Source organism: Dermacentor silvarum, chromosome 10, assembly GCF_013339745.2.
Source record: "Dermacentor silvarum isolate Dsil-2018 chromosome 10, BIME_Dsil_1.4, whole genome shotgun sequence".
NCBI lineage: Eukaryota > Metazoa > Arthropoda > Arachnida > Ixodida > Ixodidae > Dermacentor > Dermacentor silvarum.
The window spans coordinates 52,688,016-52,713,563 of NC_051163.1; the positions used below are offsets into that span (position 1 = coordinate 52,688,016).

General features: G+C 46.0%; 1 protein-coding gene across 1 annotated transcript in view; it reads left to right on the forward strand.

Moving 5' to 3' along the window:
* The first annotated feature begins 132 nt into the window (after positions 1-132).
* Positions 133-25,548, forward strand: part of LOC119431532 (helicase ARIP4-like) — a 33,155-nt gene continuing 7,739 nt past the window's right edge. The window contains exons 1-14 of the mRNA XM_049657905.1: positions 133-196; positions 2,191-2,450; positions 3,405-3,602; positions 4,975-5,125; positions 5,850-6,011; positions 6,655-6,769; positions 7,832-8,059; positions 9,309-9,474; positions 12,032-12,194; positions 15,029-15,267; positions 18,793-19,024; positions 19,902-20,201; positions 21,213-21,388; positions 24,517-24,671. Coding sequence (XP_049513862.1) covers positions 133-196; positions 2,191-2,450; positions 3,405-3,602; positions 4,975-5,125; positions 5,850-6,011; positions 6,655-6,769; positions 7,832-8,059; positions 9,309-9,474; positions 12,032-12,194; positions 15,029-15,267; positions 18,793-19,024; positions 19,902-20,201; positions 21,213-21,388; positions 24,517-24,671 — 2,609 coding nt within the window. The remainder of the gene's footprint in view (positions 197-2,190; positions 2,451-3,404; positions 3,603-4,974; positions 5,126-5,849; positions 6,012-6,654; positions 6,770-7,831; positions 8,060-9,308; positions 9,475-12,031; positions 12,195-15,028; positions 15,268-18,792; positions 19,025-19,901; positions 20,202-21,212; positions 21,389-24,516; positions 24,672-25,548) is intronic.

The window sequence follows — 25,548 nt, forward strand, 5'->3', positions numbered from 1 at the left end:
TTAGTGCTAGGAGTGTCAAAGTGGGGGAAACGTGTGTGTGGGGAAGTGGTCACATTGTAGAGGCTTATGATTGCTACATTCTCCCTATCTATATATTTATTATATATATTATATATATATAAAATGATCCTGATGGTGGTCTACTTGGACACCGTCAGTTGCTCTTTGCTTCGTGAAGAGCCAGGACGTGTGTCGAGTGAGCTCCTGAGCAACACTTTGAAATCTGGTGAATGCGGTTTACAGGATGGATTGCCTATGCTGAATTTCTTTTCTTTCTTTTTGTTTTCTTAGTTTTGGCGGGAAAAATGTCACCTTTTGCAAGCCTTCTTGCGACACATCCGCACGTATTTGAACTGTAAACTTTATCCATGAGGCCACTGTAAATGTACACTTATTTGAAGGTACACATTTTAGTGTGTGGCCTGAAATTTTGTTGCAGTTAGTCTTTAAAGCTTGTACTCAAATCCTAGAGGTCTCTTAGTCCGGCCTCTGATGGCATTCCGTCCGGTCGGGACTACATGTTGCTAAGAGGGTGGAATCGCAGCCTGTGACCAAGCTAAGCATGAAGATGATATCCTGGGACCATTTTGTTGTTTATTTCTCAATACTGCTGGCCATCTACAGCCCAAGAAAGAGTAGAACAACACTTAATAAATATGGGAATTCCTGCCACGTTAGATAGGGGAGGGGCTATGGCATTGCGCTCCCAAGCACGAGGCCATGGGTTCAATTTCAGGCCACCACATCTGCATTCTGACGTGGGCCAATTAAAAAAAGCTCATGTACTATGCCTTAGTTGCCCAGTAAAATACTCCAAGCGGGTCAAAATAAATCCAGTATGGTATCTGTCTTGGCTCACTGGGCAGCTTCGGGTCATTAAAACTTCACAATTTTTTTCAGCTGTGTAATATGCACAAGGTGCTCGCACTTGGGGGAAAAATTGAAATGGTAAAAACATTCGGCAGTACCTGCAACAGTAACTCAAGCTGTAAAAAAAATGTTACGAAGATTAACGCGATTCAACGGCCTCATCGAAGTAGCCACCCCAAATAAACGCTCGGGAGGAAAGCTCCAGCCTAATGGTTAAAACTGTGTATCAGCTGTAGTGACATTTCTGAGTGTGACAACTTTTCTTGGGAGTCAAAAATGCGAAGCGGAGTGGCATGATCGCAGAGCGAAGAATGGCTTGGAACACGAGGCATGCATACGCAAAGCCGAGAATCATCCATGTGCAGTGATGAGAGTGCAATAGAACCTGACTGTGTCTTTCATGGGTGCAAAAAAAAGTACTTAAGGTAACACTCTGTACGAGACGATTTTCGTTTGGTTTGTAGTGTGTGTTTGTGTAGACTCTGGTTTCGGTCGGACTTGTCTTGTGTTGGAGCATCACAAGCTTATGTTGATTTGAGCAAAGCACTTTCCATTGAATATGTGTCTTGTCTTCGTCATGTCGTCTGTGCTTGCAAATTGTCGCTTGACAAGAATAGTGTTCCTCGCAATAGCCATTGAAAGTTTTGCTCTGACTTATTCGCAGAACATGTAGGATCCATATAACTTTTTAAACTTCAGTATGTATGTGAACAAGGTTTGCAAAAACGTATGTGGTTTGGATTTAGTTGACATGTGGATTGTGTGTTTAGTTTGGCAGCCCAAGCCTTTGATTATTGTTAAAATCTGTTGCTTTGGAAGCAGATTGTTTGCTTTCTTTAAAAGGTGGAGGGCCGGGAACAAGTTAAGCCTTATTGTAGAGATGTATTCTTTGTTTTGCTTCTTGTGCGATGGCTTGTCCATAAAACGAAATTCCAGGAAAGGCATTAGAATATCGAAACGTTTAGAAAGGAAGACACTTGCTTTACTCGCGATGGAATTGTAAATGTGTCGCCTTATTACAAACGTCCCAGGCCGCTATAAAATCAACAAGAAAACCTTTATGCTCTTTAAACTTGAAGCACGTGATAGACACATGATCTTCCACTTGTACCACTTAGTTCTTACCAATTGTTCATCATCATTTTTTATTCCCTTAAAGGCCCCTGCTTGGGGTATTACATAAGGGGGGGGGGGGGGGGGTACATCGGCAAATACACCAAAACTAGTCAGTGATCAAAATAAAAATTAAAAAGTGGGTAATTCAATCAATGAATAAAAAGCAGTTAAAAAAAAACAACGCAATAACTTTCCTCACTTCAGGTGGAGATGTGATAGATATCTCGTCATCAGATGAAGCCAAGATTCCAGAGGAAGAGGACGATGACGTGGTCATGGTAGTGAGCGACGGCGATGACGCGGAGGACGAAAAGGGCGACGACCTGAATGACGGTGCACACATCAACGATGCAGTCAATCTACCAGACTCTATGGGTCGTGTCCTGGTCAATGTGGGACATCCACCCGAAGATCCGGATGTCTTCTTGGCACCGCAGTTGGCGCCCATCGTCAAGCCTCATCAGGTTTGTTTCCGAGCGTCTTGTGAACGTGGTGCCTTGGCCACATTCGTTTGGGATTGTTGTTCGGGCTAGGCCGTTTTCCGATTTCATTTAACATTGTCACAGTTAATAGTGTCTGAGATTGACACCTATACATAGTATGTGCACATTATGACCACTCCGCTGATGATCGTGATCATCCTCTTCACTGCAGTGTAAATATGTCTCCCAGCAATCCCCATTTATTTGTTCCCTGTAAGGCCCGACTCCATTGTATGCCTGCAAATTTTAAAATCTCGTCAGTTGATCCTTATTTGCCATTAATTCCGTTTCCCTGCCCTTCACGACCATTTTGCTACTTTTAATAGACCACCTGTTGTCTATTCTGCGCTATAACATGACCCATGCAACTCCACCGCTTCATCTTTATCTCAGCTATGACATCAGACATTCGTACTTGCTGTCTGGTCTATAAATCAGAATTCTTATTCGTGTACCCATCTTGAGAACAAACATACTTAATCTAAACTCCAGTCACTGTCTGGCAGTTCAGCCCACACAGGATCTGCGGGCTCACTGACGGGGACAACTGAGGACAAAGCTGTACCAAGTGAGCACTGGTAACAAGCATGCTGGAAGAAAAGGCTGTTCATTCCGCCAGTTCCCGTAGTCCTTGGCAAAAAGATGGCTGCCACCTACAAGTGATGCAAGTTCTAATCTGTAGTCCTGTCTCTGCAGCATAAAACCAGAGTATTTAAGATAACAAACTTTTTAAAGAGATCTTGTTCGGAAAAGAAATGTTTCTATGCTTAGCTGCCATCTGTTAAAGCTGAAGGCTTGCTACAGATGCGCATTCTATGCTGACAACCATTCCCCTTCCTCCTTTTTCTTTTTTTTGCTTCATCTACTACATGTGCTCATAATGTGCAATCACTCTGTTCCCTTCATCACGACTGTGCCCTGCACGACGCGAAACAGATTGGTGGCATTCGGTTCCTGTTCGACAACGTGGTGGAGTGCGTGAGCCGCTTCGACACCTCGAGTGGCTTCGGCTGCATCCTGGCTCACAGCATGGGCCTGGGGAAAACCATCCAGGTGATCTCCTTTGTGGACGTCCTGCTGCGGCACACGGCAGCACGCAAGGTCCTCTGCATCACCCCGATCAACACCATCCAGGTGTGTGACCATTGTAAACAACGAGTGTGAGCTGTCAGAGAATTGGCTGTGAGACATTAGTTGCATAGTTCATCTCGCATAGAAAGAAAGAATTAATCTCAAGAGTCAAAACCGCATGTTAATTGCATTGTAGGTCAGCTCTGAAGCGAAACTTTCCCTCCTTCGCACGTGATAATCTCATTACTCTTAATTCAGGACAGTGGTAACTAACTACGTAGGTCTGCCCTGAAGTCCCACCCACCTAATTCAGTTGCCATTACTTCTGTATTTGTTGGCAGTGCCGCAGGGACGTTGAAATAATCGTGCAGACCCAAAAAATCAGTCGGCGACTTTCTTTCATATACAAAACACATTATGATAGACAATAAATTATGTGGGCCTGCGTGCATTTCTGCCACGACTTGCCAAAAATCGCTTGAAACTTGCTCACCAGTTCCGCACTTCATTGTATACCGCACTCCTACGGAGGCCTACACACACCATCACCGTGTTGCCAGAACTGCACCGCCGACTATGCTAATAGACTCCGAGAGCTGAAGGTGGCTATGTGATCGGTTGCCATGGTTACTTGCAGCCATTGCAGCTGGCAGCAGCTGCCAGCGAGGGTGGTTTGAGGTGCAGTCTGTTCGAATTAATCGGAGCTGGTGCTAATGACTTGGATTACCAGGTATTCTCGCACATTGAGCTACGCATGAATAGGACAGGATCACAGTGTCAGTTCAAACTACAGGCGAACCCACTTATAACTGTATTCAAGTGCCAACCAAATTTCATTGTTATAACCGGGTTGTGCAAAAAAAAGTACAAGAGGGGACAGCCATCGAAACATTTCAATTATACGGAAAGAAGTACAGTCGAAGTATACCCGCACGTAACGATGAGCAGACGCAGCACCGTGAACTTTTGTTTGTGTGGCCTATGGTAAAATAAACCGCTTACTACAATGTTCCTGTGCTGTGTTACCGATTGTAACAATAAAGTCTGGCTTCTGGGTGTCTGCACAAAAAGGGAAATGCAAAATCCCTGAAAAGAAAAAGAAACGATGTCAGCTGCCACGCTGCACTGTTCATTGAGTGTCTACTGCCATCTTTGTCACGAAATAATAAAAAAGGCCTTTTGATATACTCTGCTTGCAAGAAACCTGAACGTTCAGCAAGTGGCGAAATAGTCATGGCAAGAAGGGCTCCTCATAGGTCAAAAAAGTGATGATCACTCAGGACAATTTGAGATTGTTGAGATCCCTTACAGAGGCTTACAGGTTAACAACTGAACAGTATGTTCACTGAACTAATTAGTGTACCATGTAGGTGTATCATCGAAGGCTGCGAGCAAGAGTGTTGACGGAAGATGCATATTGCTCTCTGCGGTGCAGAACTGGCTCGCGGAATTTGACAAGTGGGTGCCGGCGCCCGAAGCTGTTCCGCAGAACCTGGTGGATTCGGGCCAAGTGAGGCCCCGCTCGTACCGTGTCTACCTCCTCAACGACATATACCGTTCCACTCCAGCCAGGGCCGAGTTGATCTGTAAGTACAGTAGCAACGTTTCCAGTGAACCTTTTGGGAGCAGTAGCTTTCTTAGATTGAAGCATAAGATAGTTAGCATAATTTGCATAATTTAGGTCCACTGCACAATGAAGGCCTGTGTCAGCGGTTTTCAATTACCTCCGTCTTGCATCAGGTGTCTTTCACACTGTGCCTGCAGATTTCATAATCTCGTTGCATCACTTAATAAGCTGCTGGCCTCGACTGCGTTTCTCTCCCTACAACCCCACTACAGTGGCAGACAGGTGCCAATTACAAACTTGGTTGGTACTGCCAACATGGTAGTTGACACTTGCCACCACTTTAGTACTTAGCTTCCATTTGGTACTTGGTACCACCTTGGTACATTTGGTAGCTGGTGTCAGGGGATCAAATCCAGGCCACAGCGGCCGCATTTCGGTGGGCTTGAAATGCAGAAAACACCCGTGTACTTTGATTTAGCTGCACGTTAAAGAACCCCAGGTGGTCCAAATTGATCTGGGGCCCCCCACTACGGCGTGCCTTATAATGAGATGGTGGTTTTGACACGTAAAACCCCATAATTTAATTTTTTAATTAGCTGGTGCTTGTCTGTCTCTACTCTTTCTCCATTTCGCATTGCTTATATTGTGCCGAGCAGGACAGCATATAGCAAATCTCCAGGAAGCCTTTTGACCTTGTCTGAGTGAAAGTGTGTCTGTCAACGCTTGCCTGACGACCTTCGCAGTGGACTGGCACAAGAAGGGTGGTGTCCTGCTGATGGGCTATGAGATGTACAGGATGCTGGCGCTAAAGAAGGTGGTGCGTCCCAACAAGCGCCGGAGAAGTCCTAAGAAGGAGGACCTCTCTGTGCCGGAGGACGAATCTCGCCATTCACAGCTCCTGGATGGTACGTCCCTTGCATTTATATCCTGAATGGAGGGGGGGGGCTAAATATTTAAACCCTGTTCTTTAACTGCCTTGTTTGCAAATGTATTTCGATGAATGTTGCCCTGTTTATGTATTTTGATGTGCTGAATCCACGTGAATTAAAATAGACTCGTTATAGTGAAATTGCTTTATTCAAAATGTTGCTTTATCTGGAGTTTTTCAAGTTGTTGCGTTGCTGTGAACTCTTCAGCTCTTTTGCTTTTAACGAAATACTGCTTATAAAGAATTCAACTTTATGTGTCACAGTTCACCTTTTCCTCATCGACTATAGTGCGATGACTTGTCAGAGCATTGGATAACATATCATTAAATAACATGAACATACTGTGTCGTGCCAAACATGGGTATAAAATAAGTTAGGCTGAAATGGTTTCAGAAACAACGCAATACGTTAAGTCGGTGAGCTGTAGGTTGCTGTTTCAGCATCTTTTGTGAGGTTGCTAGCAGCTACCTGGCCAGGGCAGGCAACTCTCAGTAATCTGGATTTGTAGCTTCCCCGTAGTGTGTAGTGTTATAGTGTCTGTGACGAGCACAATGGTGTGAGCCTACGGGGAATAGCTGGTGATTTGTTTGGTGCTTTTCTTTTCCCCCGGTGTTACCAGACATCCACCAGGCCATCGTTAACCCGGGCCCCGACCTTGTCATCTGCGACGAGGGACACCGCATCAAGAACTGCAATGCAAGCACTTCCACTGCACTCAAGAGCATACGAACCAAGTGAGTCAGCAAGCGAACTCAAGTTAGTCCTTGTGGGCAAATTCTTTGTGTGCTGAAGCATCTGCTTGTGCCATAAGTTATGCTTTAGTATTTAAGGCCTTTTGGTTGAAGACGACTTCTGATATCTCTTTTTATCATTATATTAATCTTTAATTCGTTGAAAATTCTCTGGGGTGTATTGCAATTACAGAGTGTTGTACAGTACATCAGTGTCAGCTTAAGATGCCTCAATGTATGCAGTTTACAGATTTGTGATATTGTTTGTTGCTGTGTTACTAGTTGAACCCCGCAACAATCAAATCAGCAGGCAAAGAGAAAAGATTCGCTTTCACAAGAATTTTGTTGCAAAATGAGGCAGCCCATACAGGAAATGCGCTGCAAAACTAAACTTCACTGCCAGAATGGCAAGTTTTGCTCAAGGCTATCCGGAATTGCATTGCCATAGTATCCAAAATAGTGCCACTGCACCAAGGGCAGTGGCACTATTCTGGACATGATTTGAGTCTTCGGGCAAACCTTTCCATGTCATGCCGAATCTGCACGTTCGGCATGACACGTTCAAATGCAGAAAATGCATTTGAGCACATTTTTGAGTGCATTAGCATTACACGGCTGGATAATATGGGGTCTAATGTTCCTGCAGCTTTCGAGCGTTCACCGGAGATACGAAAATATTTCATTGTGACAAGAACTTTGTATCACAAGGTTGGACTGCATGACACAGCATTGTACTGTTTACAGCACTGCAACTTACAATGCGGTGATCTTTATGCTTCACTGTTTTGAAATTGTGCAATCTTGAACAAATTTTCTAAAGGTTGATGGTCTGAATAAAACATGTACTCGATCCATTTGGTACATTCTAGCTCATTCTTTTAAATGCAACAAACCTTAAGTTTGGTGATGCCAAGCAAGACAATTTCCCGATTCCCATGTACTTACATGGTAGCTCCCAGGGTTAAGCTTCTCCTTAAGGCTCAGTGCAGCTGTGCAGCTGCCTTTCTGCTCGCACAGCAAACGTGTGCTCAAGGCAAGGCCCTGCTGTCGTGTTCCCTCACGCAGGCGGCGCATCGTGCTGACGGGCTACCCGCTGCAGAACAACCTGCTCGAGTACTGGTGCATGGTGGACTTTGTGCGGCCCTCGTACCTGGGCACGCGCTCCGAGTTCTGCAACATGTTTGAACGGCCCATCCAGAACGGACAGTGCCTGGACAGCACACCCAAGGATCGGCAGCTCATGCGCTTCCGCGCTCACGTGTTGCACAGCCTGCTGCAGGGATTTGTACAGAGGTCGGTCGCACCCTGCTGTTTGTTTCATTCCGTCATGGTGATTCCGTTAATTCGGCGTTCTGCATCTCGGTTGTATTCTCATAGCTCGAGGGTGATAGCGGGTCTGAGCACTCGAAGTTAGAGCATGACGCTCAGAATGACTCAGGCAAAAGTGTTCTGAGTAGGGGGTGGCGAGAAGTAATCTTTGAGACCGGATCGAATAGGAATTGAATTCTTTCTGAATAGTTTTCGAAATTGAACAATTAACGGTTCTTTTCACCATTAATATAAAACTATATTTATATCCTAGTGTAATCACAACGTTAGCCAGCTTTTGTCATTACGTTGCACGTTATGAAGTTTTGTTTATTAAAGGAGAAAATGGAACATTAGGAAAACATGAGCAGTTTATTTGCATACTCAAGACCCTTCAGTGAGTGCAAAATGATAGGGGTTTAGCCGGAAACATCTGGCTCCCTGAACGTATAGCATTCTCCTTTAGGTAACTTCTTGTGTGTTTTATGCCTACTATGGCTGCTGAGATTACATTTATTGCCCTTTTGCTCCAATTTTATGTTGAGTCATCCACAGTTGGCAATTTGTAATGTTTTTAAAATATTTGTATTTAGTGGCATAGTGACTATTCAATTTGAAGACTGAGATGTATTGGACAACAGTTGATTCTTTATACGAGAGTTTCGAATATTCACGCACTCCTAGTTCTGAGCACTATACTTTGACGAGCTGTACGTACTACAGTCGAACCCGGATATATCGAATCTGAAGGGATTCACAAAAAAAGTTGAATATATAGGTCATTCGATATATAAAATTGAAATCTTGTACAAAAATTTTCAAGGGGATCTTACTGCTGTTCGTTATACATGATAATTCGTTATATGTAGGTTCGATACATCCGGGTTCGACTGTAGTGCCACTAGAGCATTTGAAAACCACCAGCCAAATGTGCCGTCAGGGATTCATCAGAGCTTCAGCTTTTCCTCCATAGGGCTCATTCACACCAGCGACTCCCAAGTTAGTCGCAAGGCGACCTGTCACAAATGGTCACTTTGGTCACAAAGCTTCCTCTGATGTCAAGGACATCAGTATATGGTGGCGCTTATTTTACATGGAGACAGCGGTACGAGCAGATGTGGTCATGAACGTAACCACTTGTGCAGGTCAATAGCCGATGTGAATGAGCCCTCAGGTTAGGTAGGAACTCAGCAACAAGGAGATACTGATGTTTTCTCGGGTTGCTCTTCTCCAGGCGAGGCCATGCGGTGCTTCGGGATGCCCTGCCACGGAAGGAAGAGCATGTGCTGCTCATTCGGATGACGCCCATCCAGCGGACGCTGTATCGGGAGTTTGTCAAGGAGTTTCTTCACAACTACAGGGTCACCAACCCCCTCAAATTCTTTGCGGTCTGCTGCAAGGTCAGTGTCACCCAACAAGACCGTCAAGTTAAAGGAAACATATGAGCTCCATTTTTCAAATCGGGCAGTCTGAAAAAATAAATGCATGTCTTTTACTGGCCCCCAAGGGCTCAAATCGCCATAGGCATGCCCGAAATAGTTTTGAAGGCCTGCCAGTACACTTAGGCATATCGGTGCTCGTACTGCGATAGGAGACGACGGGTGCATGCGCGTTCATCCGCTGGAATACGTACAGTGTCCCATTACAATTGCCCCTTCCCACTCTTGGTGTGCTTCACTGCAATACTTTGTGTAAGCTTCACTGCGTAACACTGCTGTATTGAGGTGAAGCTGACTTTTGAGAACCGGCATTATGCAACGCATTGTGCTTTCTAAGACATTGACCAGGATTACAGAGGCGGAGTTGTAACAGCGGCGAATGGTTTCAATGAAAAACACGGCACGGAACAGAAAGAAGCTTGGTAGCGAACGTCGGAAGTAGCTAGGCTTAGTGTTTCCATGGTAGTGGCTACGGTTGCCAGTGAATCTGTTCGCGAGAGAGCCGGTTCAAGGAAGCGAGATAATCAAAATGGCGGCAGTGGTGGCTACTATTAATGCCGTTTCAGACCTGCGGTCATGTCAAAAAGTCCATAAAAGCAGACGGCGAAGGTTTTTTGCGTCGAAATTTCAGACATTCTTGTACATTGACTTTATGGGGTCACCCATAAAGCGGTGCTACGAGAGAGTCCTAGCGGTGCTACGAGAGAGTCCGAATTATCGGGCATGTTCGAAAAATCTGGCGTCCGGATAATCGGTTGTTGACATTTACTACTTTCCTGTCTGAGCGTATTTCCATCGGTAGCCTGCTATCGATGCTTGAAATTTTGTATTTTGCCACCCTTCGATCGTTGTCGGAACTGCTGACACCATCTAATGGGTTATTAATAGTCTTATTGAGAAACTATTTATTCAGTTTCGCTTCGCAATTTCTTTTTTCCGCCATGCTCGGATTTATATTTACAGTGCCTCCTGAGTAGGGGCGTGGTCAGCGCGATGAGCGCTCGTAGTTCCCATAATGGCATTGATGTTGCACGCCACCTATTCACAGAAATGTCGCATTTTTACCTATTCTGATTCATCATTGTGCAAGGTTTTGGACGTCATCACTGAAGGCAAATTTGGGTCGTCAGATTTCAACGCTGAGTTTTGCTTTCTTCAAACCATTTCGTTGCTGCCATGTGCGAATCTAAAGATATCCTCTGTGTTTAAAAGCTCACAGTTCTTATCTACAAGCAAGGCACTGCTTCCACAACTGTGCACAGTGCCTTTTCGGCCTCGACATGAGCAGCTGATAAGCGCACTCCCATGTTACATTCGACTGGTTCCTACCACACCCCAACTCACTTTGTAGCGATACGGAGCCCTCTCAAGATTGGAGTCAGAAAGAGGCTATCCCATCCAAACGTGCTAGCTGCCCCCAGAGCAATAGGAGTAGCCACGGGATCGAGCATCTGTCAGGTATCATTTGCGTTTCAAGGTTGAAGGTGGGAGCACCTCTGAGCGCTCGTGAGCTGGAGCACGGCGCGCTGAATGAACGAGGTGAAAGTAAACCACACAGCAGGGGCGCTCTAGAGCACTAGAAAGCCACCGGTAGAATGTACCATCAGGTTGGCTGGGGCTTCTGTCCTGGAGGCAAAAAAGATTAGTATGCCTTCACAGGGCAGGCCCCACCCATATGGATTGGGAACGAGCCATTTTGATCTATCATGGAGGGCTAATGGCATATTTGAAATGAAAACAGATTGGAATAGTTCTATGTTATACCGGACCAGCCTATTGTACACTGTTAGGACTTGTCACTCTGTAATCACACACCTTCTAAACCCAGAGAACATAACGGCAAGGGTCATAGTGTTTGAGTTGAGCCACAAGGTTTTGGGCAGCAACTCCACCATTCATTACTTACCACCTATGTTGGTAGGGGACATTGACCCCCAGTAATAATAACTGGCCCTTTCAAGCTTAACTCTTTCCGTACTGCGCCCATTGGGCACCGTTAGCGCTCTATCTATGGTTTGAAACTCCGCTTTTGAGACCTTCCACGTCGCTCACGGACACACTGCACCATCGGATATGAAAGAGGAGAAACTATATTTTTGTTTTCTAAGCAATTCGCTTTTTTCCCGCCAGGCGGTGATTTCTAAACGTGCTCCGAAGTTTGGCGATCATCAAAGCAGAACGCAAAAATGCCCGGCTCCGGAAAAGGCGCACGCGCTTCAGGAGATTGCAGATATCACGATTCTGCTGCCTCTGCAGCTGATCTTATTGTTACATCGAATAGCAGCGAGTCAGAGGACGCTGACTTTTTGTCGGTGTCTTTTTTATGACATAACATCCCATTAATAACCTTTATGCATGAAAAGTGCATTCATTTTGCTTTCTGTTTATGTATTACATTAAATATTGAGTGGAGTAGTTCCTAGAGAAAAAGCATCTGCCGTAACATACAAAAAAACACCTATTTTCCCCATGGTAGGAAAAGAGTTAACGAGACTAATACGGGACTATATACCTGCAGGTGTGGAACCACCCAGACATCCTGTTCCACCTGGTGCAAGATAAGAAGCATGAGGAGGGCCTAGACATCGACTTGGACATCGACTTGATAGGCCCCACAGTCAAGGAGACACAACCCAAGAAGCACCACCACCATCACCACCACCACCACACCAACTCAGCAGGTCAGGGGAGGCCACCCTTTTTTTATTGCCATTCTCTTTCGTTGCGGAGCAGGCACGTCAAGTTTGACTTCAAGGTTGAGTGCCACAGATTGTCCTTATAGCTTCAGCTTGATCATGTAATGAGCAGTCATAAGGGTGAATTCATGCTGGCAGAGCTCACATGGCTGACCACAACTGGTGACCAAGGAGCGACGTGCGATGATTGGTGTTCGCATTGCAAGTGTATCCCGCTAGTTGCCACCCCTTAACGTCGTAAGATCAGTGCCATTTGCACCTGCTTTCACACCATGCAAGTTTTGGTCTTTGTGATTACACAGTATAAGAGACGAGAAGTCTATTAACATTGAGTTGGAGAATATTTCTGTCATTCGGACTGAACGGCCACACGCAAACGCAAGCTTGCCTGTCGGTGCTTTGCACAGGTGTTATTTCACTGAATCTTGTTGCCTACTTTGAATGACGAGCTTGTTATAAGCGCCTTATATATAATAGCATTGGGGCCAACTGCGCTTGTGCAATCCCGCCTACCCTCATCCCTCCAACAAACATTGAAGAAAGAAAAGAAAAATGCAGCAGAGGTGTATGCCTTCGGTCGCACTGCTGTCACCACAAAAAAAAGTGTCGGCGCATTTTGACACTTATGCTGCTGCTCCTATGTGCCACCTATTCGTTCAGCAGCAAGTGATTGCTTGTGACCAAATCAGTTGTTCAGCCACCGCGACCTACCTGGTGCGAATGCTCCTCCAAAATTGACAGTCACAAGAAACATGTTGTCTTCTGTCACTGTTTGCGTGAGCTCTGCCATAATCGCAAAGGTGCTTCACTGAATTCACTCACTCCTGCATTCTAATCCCCACATTTGCTTCTTGGCATTCAATGAAAGTTCGAGCACTTATCACATGACAGTTTGTGCTTAATCAACTTCCAGCTGTCATTTGCAATGTACAGTGCTCACAGAATGAAACGCGACAAGAAAACTTTTAAGTAGAACACTCCAACTGTTCAGTAAAGGTAACATGGACTCTGCTCTAACTGTACAAGCCAAAATTGCATCTATGTCACACGAATTACAGACGGCTGAAACGAAAGTATGCCTATTAGTTAGCCCAAAATTGATATGTTTCATTCCGTGAGCACTGTGCCTAGGGGCCCCATACCTAGTCAGGGTTCTTGCTGTCTTGGGAGAATCTTACTACCGTATAGACTCGTGTAAGGGCTGCTCCCCGAACTTGGCAGCTCAAAATTCTCAACGAAATTTCCAAAGGAAAAGCAATTGTATTCGGTGCCCCGATGCTGCACGCACGTGTCAGCAAATTTTCGTGTGCTACGTAATTGTGCGTGTCTCTACTAGATGGCGAGAGCTGCGCGTTGACTTCTCATACAGTGAAACCTCGATAATTTGGACTCGTCCTCTGGTCCTAGTCAGCGTATGCATTATTAAATGCAATCAAACGCTCGTTAATTTGAACATATTTGGCCGCACATCAGTTAATTCGGACAACTTTCGGAGCTCGGCGCTAGCGTCCAACCGAAACGAAGCGGCGGAGTCTGCATCGCCATAGCCATCAGTGGAAATCTTACGTGAATGACAGCAATGCCAGAATGCTTTGTGCCTATTTGTGCCTTTAAAGCCTTTGTTCTTGTGTTTACTGTCAAGCATAACACCGTGTTGGCCGCAGGCGTTCATAATTGCGTAGTCGCCATCCATGATAGCAGCCGTGGTTTCTTCCACTGCAGTTGTGGCAAACAATAGACAGTTTTAGTTGGGCGTCCGCAACCACCTAAGTACACAGCGCACGGGTCATGCGTATGTAGCGAAACGGCAATAGTTGGCCGGACACAAAGGTTGAGTAGTGTATTTATTGCTGACTAGCACGGTAGTGTGCTACTCAAGGCCTCCATGCTCCAGCTTCTGAAACTGAGTAGCCAATATCAGCCACCATGAAGTCAAATCACAAGCAAGTCAAGCCACAATTGCCTATCTGCCACGCAAATCTGAAAGAGTCACTCGTTTTGAGAATTGCAATGCAATCAAGGTCAGAGTCATATCGAAAACTGCACTCTTGTGGTCATGCGAGAGCGTCCTGCAAAGCCCGCAGAGCCCGCAGCAGACGCAGTGAACGGTAGTTCCGTTCTCACACGATGGGTGCGTCGGCCACGTGCCTTCAGCACCGCAACGTCGTTCATAATCGCGTCGATAGTGGCTGCGGTTTTCTCTGCAGCGGTTGCGGCAAACAATTGCTTCGTTTTGACTCGCAAAGCTTTCGAGGATGAAGAGCACCAGCTACATTGCAATGGGCGGACTATATATGTTGACTATCACCGGACCAGTGAAAAAATAATTGGGATGTGCACGCGGTAATGCAAAGCATGTTGCAAATGAAGGCACACGCCGTAGCCGTGCTTCGAAGGAAGGCGCGAGGCCTCGATCGCCGCTGCGAGAGCTAATGAGTCACGAGATGACGAGAATTTCTGCTCCCGCTCTGCTTTTGTGCAAGATAGCAACAGGATTTGCTCATTCATTCATAGAATAAAAGCGTGTTGACATAGTAAGCATTTGCTTATTGTTTTTTGGATATCCTCGATAATTCGACATTCAGTTAATTCGGACATTTTTGGTCCCGTGAAATCTGAATTAACAAGGTTTTACTGTACATCCAAGGATCCGGGGTGTGCACAGTTTTGACTAAAAGGTTCGGACCCGTGAAGGCATCTTGTCAAAATCAAAAAAAAAAAATTGTGGCCTTACACGAGTCTGTCTGGTAATATTTGGAGAGTAAATTTCGATTCTGATGTCCTTTTTTTTTCTTTTCTGCTCACATGTGCGTGTGCAGGCCTCCCAGACTCCGTAGTTGCGGAAAACAGCTGTGTGGGGCCGGACGGCAGCCTGGCCGGGTGTGTGGACCCTCTGGGTCAGCCACAGGACTCCCCTTACTCTGCCTATGGGCTCAACTGCGATGGTGTCTCAACGCCCGTGTCCGGCATGGGTGTGAACAAGCCCAAGTACACGCAGGAGCAAGGTGTTGTTGCACCTTTCCGGGAGAAGTCGGACAATAACATCAGCTACGAGTGGGTGAGTGGAAAGCATGGCACCACTTAGAGCTTGTCACTAAAAAAAAAAACTTGTAAAGCCCTACAAACTCTCCTGCTCTCTGCCACTGCCGAAGCTAAACATGAGCTATGAAAGTCGGTGAGTGAAGCTGGCCAGTCAGTGGCGTAGTATTGTAAAACTGTGACCTTGCAAACTGCCCTGCTCTTTGCTACTTCTAAAAGCTTTACTCAATCAGTAAATCAGTCAACGGTTATTTCCAATTTGTAGAAAAACTAGCTTCACTTGATTACAGTGGCATCGACGAGCGCTGGGGAACAGAAGATGTCGAGGTACAAGAGTGCAAGCAGGTAAAAGGGGCATTTATTGTTCCTGGATTACAGCAATACCAGCTAGACACTGTGAGGAAACAAAATTCGACTTGCCACATGGAAGCACAAAGTGTATTTCCAACCGTGTTGGACTCTGAGGGCTAAGTCTTTTGTGGGTGCAGTCCCACTAAAAGAAGTATGTACGAGTATAAGTGCGCGAGTAATCAAATATCTGCTATTCAGTTTCTAAAATGCCATGCTGGAAATGAGATTACAAGTGAAATGAACCTGTGGTCCCAGAAACAGTAGCTGTTCTTGTCATGCCTCTTGAATTTCGCGGTCGGAGGATTTGCTGAAGTCTGTTGTTCTTGTTGCTGTGTGTTGTTTTTTTTTTTTTTTTTTAACTTTGTGAGCTCGACCTCCTCACCATATTTTTTCTGGAGAACATTGCTTTGTTCTTTTCGCAATTTGTACATAGCACTGCACCAACTTACTACAGTAGACTTCCGTTAATTTTACTCCGGTTAGTCCGTTTTTTTTTTTTTTTTTGTCAATTCGGTTCCGGCCGAAGATCCCGGCCAAGGCCCATGAATTTATATGGTCCCAAGCTTTTGTCATTTTGATCCTAAAATTAGCCTTTGTTGGATAATGCATACTTGACCAGTCAGCACGCAAGCACCTGACTATACCTATGGTAACACCAATAGCGACCCCCATTGTGGCATCGTCAATCTCGGCTAAACTGAGGGGACAGTGAATGTGCTGAACACACATCATTTCTTCTCCAAAACGCTGATTTTCAGGCTGCCATCGGAAGATTTTCATGCAATAATCATAGCTCACAATGTCTGACTACAGTATTTACCGGATTCTAACGCATCATCGTCGTCTTTACTCCCCCCCCTCCCAAGAAAATTGACGCACGAAACTAAACCGCCTTCACGGTGTTTGTATGTTTTACCGCATAACATGTGTTTATTGCGGCGAAGCTTACTTCTACTTGGAACACATAAGCCGCATTTACATAAATGCGACAGTAGAGCATCGCATTTCCAAGCGCATTTGGGAAAGGCGGTGCGACGGCGTCTAAATGGAGCGCATTAACTCTCCCGAGAACGTAGCTCCCCATGCGAAAGTTGACTCCCGCACGTAAATCTACAATCGCCTCGCGCATTAATGCGGTGCACCTTCCAAGCGCATTACCACTCTTTACATGAATGTGATGCGCTAGAAATGCGATGCGTCACTGTCGCATTCATGTAAATGCAGCTATAGAAAGTGGGCACGTGTTTGATCTGGAGGTGTGTTAGTGTCGGGCAAATGCTGCCAAATGAATCGGCAATGTGTTTAGTAGTTTTGTTCTGCATCTTGCCTAATTCGACCCATGAGATAATTACCGTATCTACTCGATTGAAACGCGAGTTTTTTTTTCCCAGATTTTTGCTGCCTGAAGTCGATCCTCGCGTTACAATCGAATACCGAAACTCAAGTTGTCTAAAAATTGCAATGATGCACCCAATTCTAATCAACGAGTGAAATGTGCGAGTGAAAGTGCGCGAGGGACGCGCGCACTTTCACGGAGAGCGAACGCACAGCGGAGAGCGCTAGGGGAGGCTCTAGGGGAACTGGCGACTCAATTTCCCACACGAAGCAAGGAAGGCAGCGCGGGAGGAAGGGGGGGCGCAGCTTCTACTCTGCCACTTTGCGCGGCTGCGGGCTGTCGCGCGCACCGTATCTTGAAAGCAATCTCCACACACACGGCTCTTGCCTTTGTACGCGCTGTGCTTTCGCCGCTCAGTTTCCGTTCAAGCAATAGACCGCACGAACCTTTGCTCGCTGCTGCCGGCGCACTTGCTCACGCTAGCGTTTTGACAGCAGTTGTGTGCGGTCATCGAGTGTGGTCTATTCATGTTTGCTTATGCGTGCTGACACCATGCTTGTTAATTCAGTTAGTAAGCGAATGTGACCAAGTTTATACATCCGGTAATACTGCTGTCCTTACTATGTATAGCTCTGTACTAATTTACTATCGCAATTGATGCTTCGCCTTTCGGGCGAAACTGCAACTTTTTCATGCATCCTGTGGTCTCGCGTTACGTTAGCGGTTTTCTTCTTCTTCTTTTTTTCTTTTTAACAGGAAAGTGTTTTATGCCGGGGTCCACCAAGACTTCACTGACGTATTTCCGTCACGGAAATACGTCAGCTTACAATGTACACGAACATAATACAAAGAAAGAAACCAGAAGAAAAAGTTCCACAAAGATGCAAAATTTGGAAATCGAACCCACGACTTCTCGGTCCGCGACGATAGATCGCCGAGCGTTTAACCCATTGCGCCACAAACGCATTTGCAGAGAGCTACACAGACGCGCCTTATATATCTAACACTCCTCCGTGTACCCGCGCTCTTGCTCGGGGCGGTGCCGCCGCCTACGAGCAGAAAAGAGAAGTACTGCATTATGACACTAACGCGCACCGACAGTGAATGCTTCGGTGGTCTCAGCACTACGACGCCTCGATGCCAGCATTCGAAGGGACGCTGGCATCAAGAAGCACTACCAACGCCACCTAGGTGGCGTTCACCGTACTCAGCACAGCGGAGCGTGGCCTCCGCAATTAGCTCTGAAAATGTTTCTGAAGTTGATCGCGGAGGCTGCAATTACGACGCGCTGTACGCGCTGATTTGACTCGGTGACGATTCAGTTACGTGCTTTGTCTTGCGCGTTGTATTAGTGTGTCAGTTACGTGCTTCGTCTTTCGCGTTGTGCTAGCGTGTGCAGCGTAGTGCAGCTTCCATATGCACGACGGTTGCTCATGGTCATCGACGTTGGTAGTCGTGATGGAGGAGACGTGCCACCAGGCGTCAGCGTGGGTGCATCAACGCCTAAGGGCGCTTTAGCCACAAAACACCAATAGATATTATATATCAATGTGCAATAAACATTACACTACTTCTGTGAAGACACGTTTCACTTTCGTGTTCTATACCGATTCCTATATAAGAGGGATCAACCACATTTTTTTTCTTTTTTTGCTGGACGCAACAAAAATTCACCCCTCGTGTTACTTTCGCGGTTTTATTTTTTCTTGGTGGACGCAATGAAAAGTCACCCCTCTCGTTACAATCGAGTAAATACGATAGATTATTTTCGACGGTCCCGTCAGGGTCGAATTAGCGGGAGTCGGCTCTACTAAAAAAGGGGGATTGTGAAATGTGGTCTCTCCATGTCCGTGGCAGGCGTACCCCCTGATGGAGAAATACATGCCGGACATGCTGGAGAACAGCTACAAATTCCTGGTGCTCATGACCATCGTGGAGCAGACGCTGGGCGTTGGGGACAAGTTGCTCGTGTTCAGCCAGTCCCTGTCCACGCTGGATCTTGTCGAGCGCTTCCTCAGCCGCCGGGAGGTGCCCCTCAGGCCGGGCCTCCCTCATGGCGAGAAGTGGACGCGCGGCAAGAACTACTTCCGTGAGTACACAGAGGGAACACCAAGAATCCCTCTGAATGAATGAGTTCAGTTTCATGTATAGGCGTGCACGGATATTCCAAGTTTCAAGTAAAAATTGAATCAAGCGTTTATTCATGCAGCGTTTGAGTCGTATTCGACTCAGAAAATTGCCCATCTGAAATTTTTTTTTGCTTCACAAGGAGGAGGGCTTGCCGCAGTGGCAAGAATATCACTTGAACCCATTTTCTCACGATGGAAAAATCTTGCTCTTTGCGAGGAAACTGCCGAAACTGCCATTTGTAGGCAGCCAACGCCCAGAAAATGGCAGACAGTGCACTATGCTTCTATGGTGTATTGGTCTGATTATGCTCAAAACTATTCTTTGTTAAATTTATTTTGCTTTTTATTTTGTTTTTGTAATCAGCCAGGTACCAATAATCACACTAGAGGGTGATGCATGTGAAGTTCTGTCTTTTCACGACATGCCACAGACCTAATTTTCCGTAAGACAGACTTCGGATTAGCAGAGCTTCCTTGCTCGATTATCATTGTTCATTGTAACGGGTGTTTACTGTATTCCTTTAAGCTACCAAAGAGATCAGCAGTCATTGAAATTAGAAAAAGCACAGGGGTAATTACAGTGTCTTTAGAGTGGGCCTGCAACACAACCGTAAGCCCTTTACAGCATTTCATTTTCTATTGGAAGCTTTCGTCTTCTATATGCCTCCACACTATACCTCATCATTTAGTGTTGCAGCCGCTACTAACTTTAAAATGTGGAAGGAAAAACCAAAGAACAGCCCGCAGAGACAAGTAATAGTTACGCTCGGCTGACGAAGCACAGCAATCGTCGCATGCTGAGCCCTGAACCTTGCATGTGTCTTCTGTCACCTGCAGGCTTGGACGGGAGCACGTCGGCGCAGGAGCGTGAGAAGCTCATCAACGAGTACAACTGCAACCAATCAGTGAGCCTGTTCCTGCTGTCGACACGGGCTGGCTGCCTGGGCATCAACCTGACGGGCGCCAACCGCATCGTGGTGCTGGACGCCTCGTGGAACCCCTGCCACGACGCCCAGGCCGTGTGCCGCATCTACCGATACGGCCAGGCCAAGCCGTGCCACATCTACCGCCTGGTGTGCGACAACTGCCTCGAGAAGCGCATCTACGACCGGCAGGTCAACAAGCAGGGCATGTCAGGTCAGTTTTGGCGCAAGCATTTCCTGGTTCTGTCTCTGCAGTATACCCATCTCCCCGAGTGACATCGTTCCAGGCACATGAGCAACAGTCTTCCTGGCGTCAAGACAGTATACTTATTGCTGCAGAAACATTGTTGCTTGTAGACTCGACATCTAGTTCTGAGCCATGCGAACTCTTTCAAAATTGGTCAAGATAACTGCTCCATGGGGGGGGGGGGGGGGGGGGCACTTTGTGCTGTTGGCAGTGTGCTTCTGGACGACCTCAAGTAAGGCTCACCTAAGTAGGCCAATAGTATTCTGACCGTAAAATGTTGTTTTTCATCACATTACCCTGTCTGTGCTGTCTCATTTTGCAGCACCTAAATTCTCTCAAAGGCAAATTTTTTTCGCTTTCCCTGCTAATTTCATCATTGCGGGGCTCACTGTATTGTCGGGATACACGTGGCTGCTTAGTCAACATGTTTTGCATGTGCGCAGGCTTCGAGAATTGTGTTGGCTACAGTATGAATATTCGCAACTCTACCAACTTGCGTATAAGCAGTCTACACTGTAATAGATAGTATATGATGTTGTACACTAGGAATTTCGACATACAGAACAGTGGTCACTTTCATTGCTCTCTAATTGGCGCTAGTTTGGCCTTCTTAGCTAAAGCAATTCAGCGCCCACAATGTGGACGAGGGACAAAAGGGGAAAATGAGGACTCCACTTGTCATCTTTTCTCTTGTGTGCAGTTCAGCTACTGAACTCACTTTTATTTGTGAGTCATCTAATTCATTTGGGTACGGTCATGTTTATTTTCTTTTACTTTGCCTTCTCAAAAAAGGCTGCTTTCACAGTTTGAACCACAGTTTTGAGGACAGAAAGCACCTAAATGTGGTGCCAAGCACTTGCTGTCTTCCAGAACGACAGTGGAACGATTTCTGCTCCAACAGTTTAGTGCTAATTCCTTCGTTAGGCTAACCAGCGGTGTTTGTGGTGTAATGACCAACTGGCTTTCCTGCGCACGCAGACCGCGTGGTGGACGAGATGAACCCGGAGGCCAACCTGACCTGGAAGGACGTCAGCACCCTCGTGCAGGACAACGAGGACGACCCTCCTGTGCAGGACCTCTCTGCCGTCGCCAGTGGGTTCTCGGACTCGGTGCTGCGTACGCTCACCATGGAGTACTCGCAGTGCCTCACCAAGGCAAGTTGTGTGCAGGCACTTTTGTCTTAGTACTATCGCATCTTAACGATGTGCAGATGGGAAAAACAGAAATAAAAGATGCCTCTGGTGCTTAACCCTTTGCGGTCCGTTGTCGGGCACCGCCCGACAAGGGTGTTCGGTGGTTAAATTTCGCGATTTTTCTCACTGCGATTCGTGCGCATTCTTTGTATACATGATGTGTCATCTCTTGAGGGATAAATAAACTTTGTTTGTTGAAGTTTCCTTCTCTTTGCACTAGGGTGCAGCACAATGTTCAGCACGGCTTCTGGATACCAGAGCGTTCTCACTTGAGCTCGGAACAGCACGTTCGCGCGCAATAAACACGATGCGCCTTTTCTTGAGGGATAAGTAAACTTTGTTGAAGTTTACTTCTCTTTGCACTAGGCTGCAGCACAATGTTCAGCACGGCTTCTGGATACCAGAGCGTTCTCACTTGCGCGTGGAACAGCATGTTCGCACGGTTCGCTGAGAAGCATGACCACTTTTTCATCGCGTGCGTTTTAGGTGGCGCATCTAGTGACAGCTTCTAGAGGTTTCCATTGTCAATAGCTTTATTTTGAGGCGCACACAGCTGCAGAATCATGCTGAGAAAGAACAGCGACACCTGCAGTACCGCCGCAACCTCTTCCAATAGCTGGTGGGTGACGTGAGGGTAAGAGCCAAAAAACGGGGCCCGTCTGCGCGGAAGGATTGCGAGGAAAGGCTAGATGGGAGGAGACATTTCATCTACAAGCTCCCAGGCCGAAATAGCAAAGACTGTGCTGTTTGTAGTGATCGAAAAACAAACGGAGGCAGGAGGGAAACTGTGTTTTTCTGCAAAACCTGCAGTAACAACCCTGGCCTGCACCCAGAAAAATGCTTCGAGCGGTATCACACGCTGCTCAAATATTGGTAGAGGAGTTGCCTGCAGAATGCAAAAGAAAAAATAAATATCCTATGAGTTTTTCGTCCACAGTTTGTGGTTTTCATCGTGGCGCTATAAACTGGCAAAATAGTTTCGGACTGCGACAGCCGGAATGTGGGTAAAAGTTTGTGACTGCAAAGTGTTAATTGCTTGACATTTCCATGCATGATCATGGTGTAACCAGTAATACGTGCTCCAGCTTACATTGCTAAGCATATGTGGATGAATCGCACCAGTGTCACTCGCACACTGGGGATTATGAAAAACAGCTTTTGAGTTCGTTTGCTCATGTCCTCTCGTAACACTTAGTAACACACATATGAAGTCTGTTAGAAAGGTATGGTCAAAATAGAGATAAGCTTATTATGTAATCAAGTAATGTGATGTCTTGGTAGTGTATGACTGTAACCTGAGCTTTCTGGAACCATTAGCTTTTTTTTTTTTTTTAACACACTTTTCTTTGTGCCTTTGTCTTTGCACATCGTTTAGCTGTGAGAGCATAGGAAATAACCATGAACATGGAGCAGCGAGTCGACCAGAAATTTCTGGCCCGGTTGGGGAAAACTTTAGAAGTACTTCATATGTTTCAGCAAATGTAAGTAGCTAACAACACATTATTACGCATACATGTGTTTGGGTGGCACAAAAGGTTCAAGGGGGGGTGTGAGGAGGGGGAAAGACGACTCCAACAAGAGGAGGCCTTCAGTACGGAAGACTGACGGTAGCGTCGAGAGTGTAAGGCATATTTTGGATGCTTATCGCCGGCAGACTCTTCGAATGATCGCCAGCACGCCGGAAGTGTACAGGGACAGTGTTGGGGATATTGTCACAGAACATTTGGGTGTACAAAAACTGCGCAAAAGTGGTGCCAAGGCTGCTTAAATCTGATTGGCGGGAGAATCTGCGTAAGGTGTGTCAAGACATGACCTCACGTCTTCAAACAGAACCAACCAGACTTGCTTCAGAGTGTCATCACTGGTGGTGAGCCATGGATTTTTCACTACAACCTAAAATCCTAGTGACAGAGTTGCCAGTGGAAGTCTCTTCATCGCTGAGGCTGGAGAAAACGGCTTTTCCCTCCGCCTCCTGTTGCACTGTACTGTGACGAAGCAAATAAAGCAGTCAATCAAGGCAGGCGTTTCAGTGGCTGGTTGAAGAAAAAGAATTTATGAAAGAGACAAAGACGGGAAATTTTTCTTCTTAAGAGCACGTTCGGAAGGCCAATATTAGATTTCATCAGCGAAACACTGGCAGTACGGGAGTAGTTTGATACGATAAAGCGAGCTGCGCGATTCTGAACAGACTCCTATTGTATATGCAACTCGCATACTCGAGTTTAGGTCTAATTAGCGTTTGATATAGTAATAATTTTAAATGGCTTGTTGCTTCAGCAAAATTGTGACGTAGGTATCCAAGTGCACTAAGCACTAGAAGGGATGTCGTACCAACAAGGCCAGAGCTCAGCCTTTGCGGAGAGGCAAAAAGTTGGGTCAGGACAAATCGTGGGTAATGCATCAGGACAATGCATTCAAGTCGCAACATCGTCGGCATCCAGCAGTTTCTGGTCGAAGGGTACATCACCACTGTGGAACAACCTCCCTATTCCCCAGATATTACCCCCTGCAAGTTTTTTTTTAATACCCAAGCTGAAAAGGACTATCAAGAGTACCCATTTCGAATGCATCGAGTCCATCAAGAAGGCCTTAATGATGGACCTGCGGAATATCCCAGAATTCTTCCAGCAGTGCGTAGAGGCATGGCAGAGGACAGTGTGAAAGTGTGTTAGACTGGAGGGGGATAACGATGAACGAGGCACCGTGTAGTTTGCCATTTGGCATAGAAGCGAATTGTTAGTGACACCAGTTCCGGTTGATTTGTTGCTCCATGTTCGTGGTTATTTGCTATGCTCTCACAGCTGAACGATGTGCATACCCGTCTTTTTCAGTTGCCTTGAAGCACTGGGGTATGATATGTAAAAAGAACTTCACTCTACTTATTTGCTTCCCTTTTTATGCAAAAATGCCATTCTCCTGCATTCGGGGCTGTTTCATGAATCAGTTTATTTTCAATTTTGTACTGCCAGCATTACCATCTTTTCTGCACCTGCTGCTAGTGATTTGTTGTACACACCCTCTGTCCTTAAGAGCATGGTGTCACCATTTTTCTCATTTTATTATATTTTTCCCCCCGCCTGTGTCTGCAGGAACCGTTTGAGCATGAGTCTCTCCTGCTAGACCGCAAGGACCTGAAGCTGACCAAATTCGAGAAGCGCCTGGCCAAGCAAAGCTACGAGCTGGAAAAGAGGGCCACCCTCCACGGAGGTCGCACATACATGCACGCCGCCGCCTACTCCAACGGGTGAGCCTTCAAATGCTTCCCGCACCTTTTGCTAGCTCGTGGGCTGTTCAGAGTTATACTGTGAGAGCAGCTAGGAACTTGAAAGTGGGTTTGCTATGTCCGTCCATCTCTCTGTTCCTTTTCCATTGCACCCTCGTCGTAGCCATGTCGTTCTTCGAGTTTCCTACACAGATCACCAGGGGGAACTCCGGCGCTAGTGTCTAGGGAGCTGCGGGCACGCCAGTTCAACCAGCGTGGGAATTAGAGGCAGTGCCCGTATTTGCCCGAACTTTGTTACTTTGGCTTCAAACGACTTTTAGACTTGCTGTTTGACTTGTTGATGTAGAAGTCAATCATTTTCAGCAAGATACAGCGTAGACTCGTGTAAGGGCCCGCACCTCGTCAAAATTGAGGAAGAAAAGTGCGCCCTTACACTAATCTATATGGTACTTGCGTTAGGAGCACAACGATTAGCAATGATTACACGTGTTGGCAGAGATTGATTGCCTCACTGTGCTTGGAAAGTTACGAGTGCTTGCAAATTTACAAACGTGAAGCCTAATAAATAGGGTTGTGCGAATAGTGGACTTTGAGTTCATATCGAATAGTTGCCATTCAAAAATCTTGGCCGCAAAGTGGCATGCAAGATAATTATTGAATACATGCAATGATTAAGTGGACTAATTTGTGAAAATGAGACCACAATTAATTCAAGTATGGCTTATTTATTGGAATACATTTGACAGTGTTGGATGTCATTCACTCACCTTAGCGCTTTCTTTTGGAATATTATAGTTCAAATGATTTGAAATGGTGTTTTCTCGCAAATAAACGTTTCTGAGCAATTATGAAGATTATCAGAAATGTTTAAAGGTATTTATTTTTATCCGAAACTTGT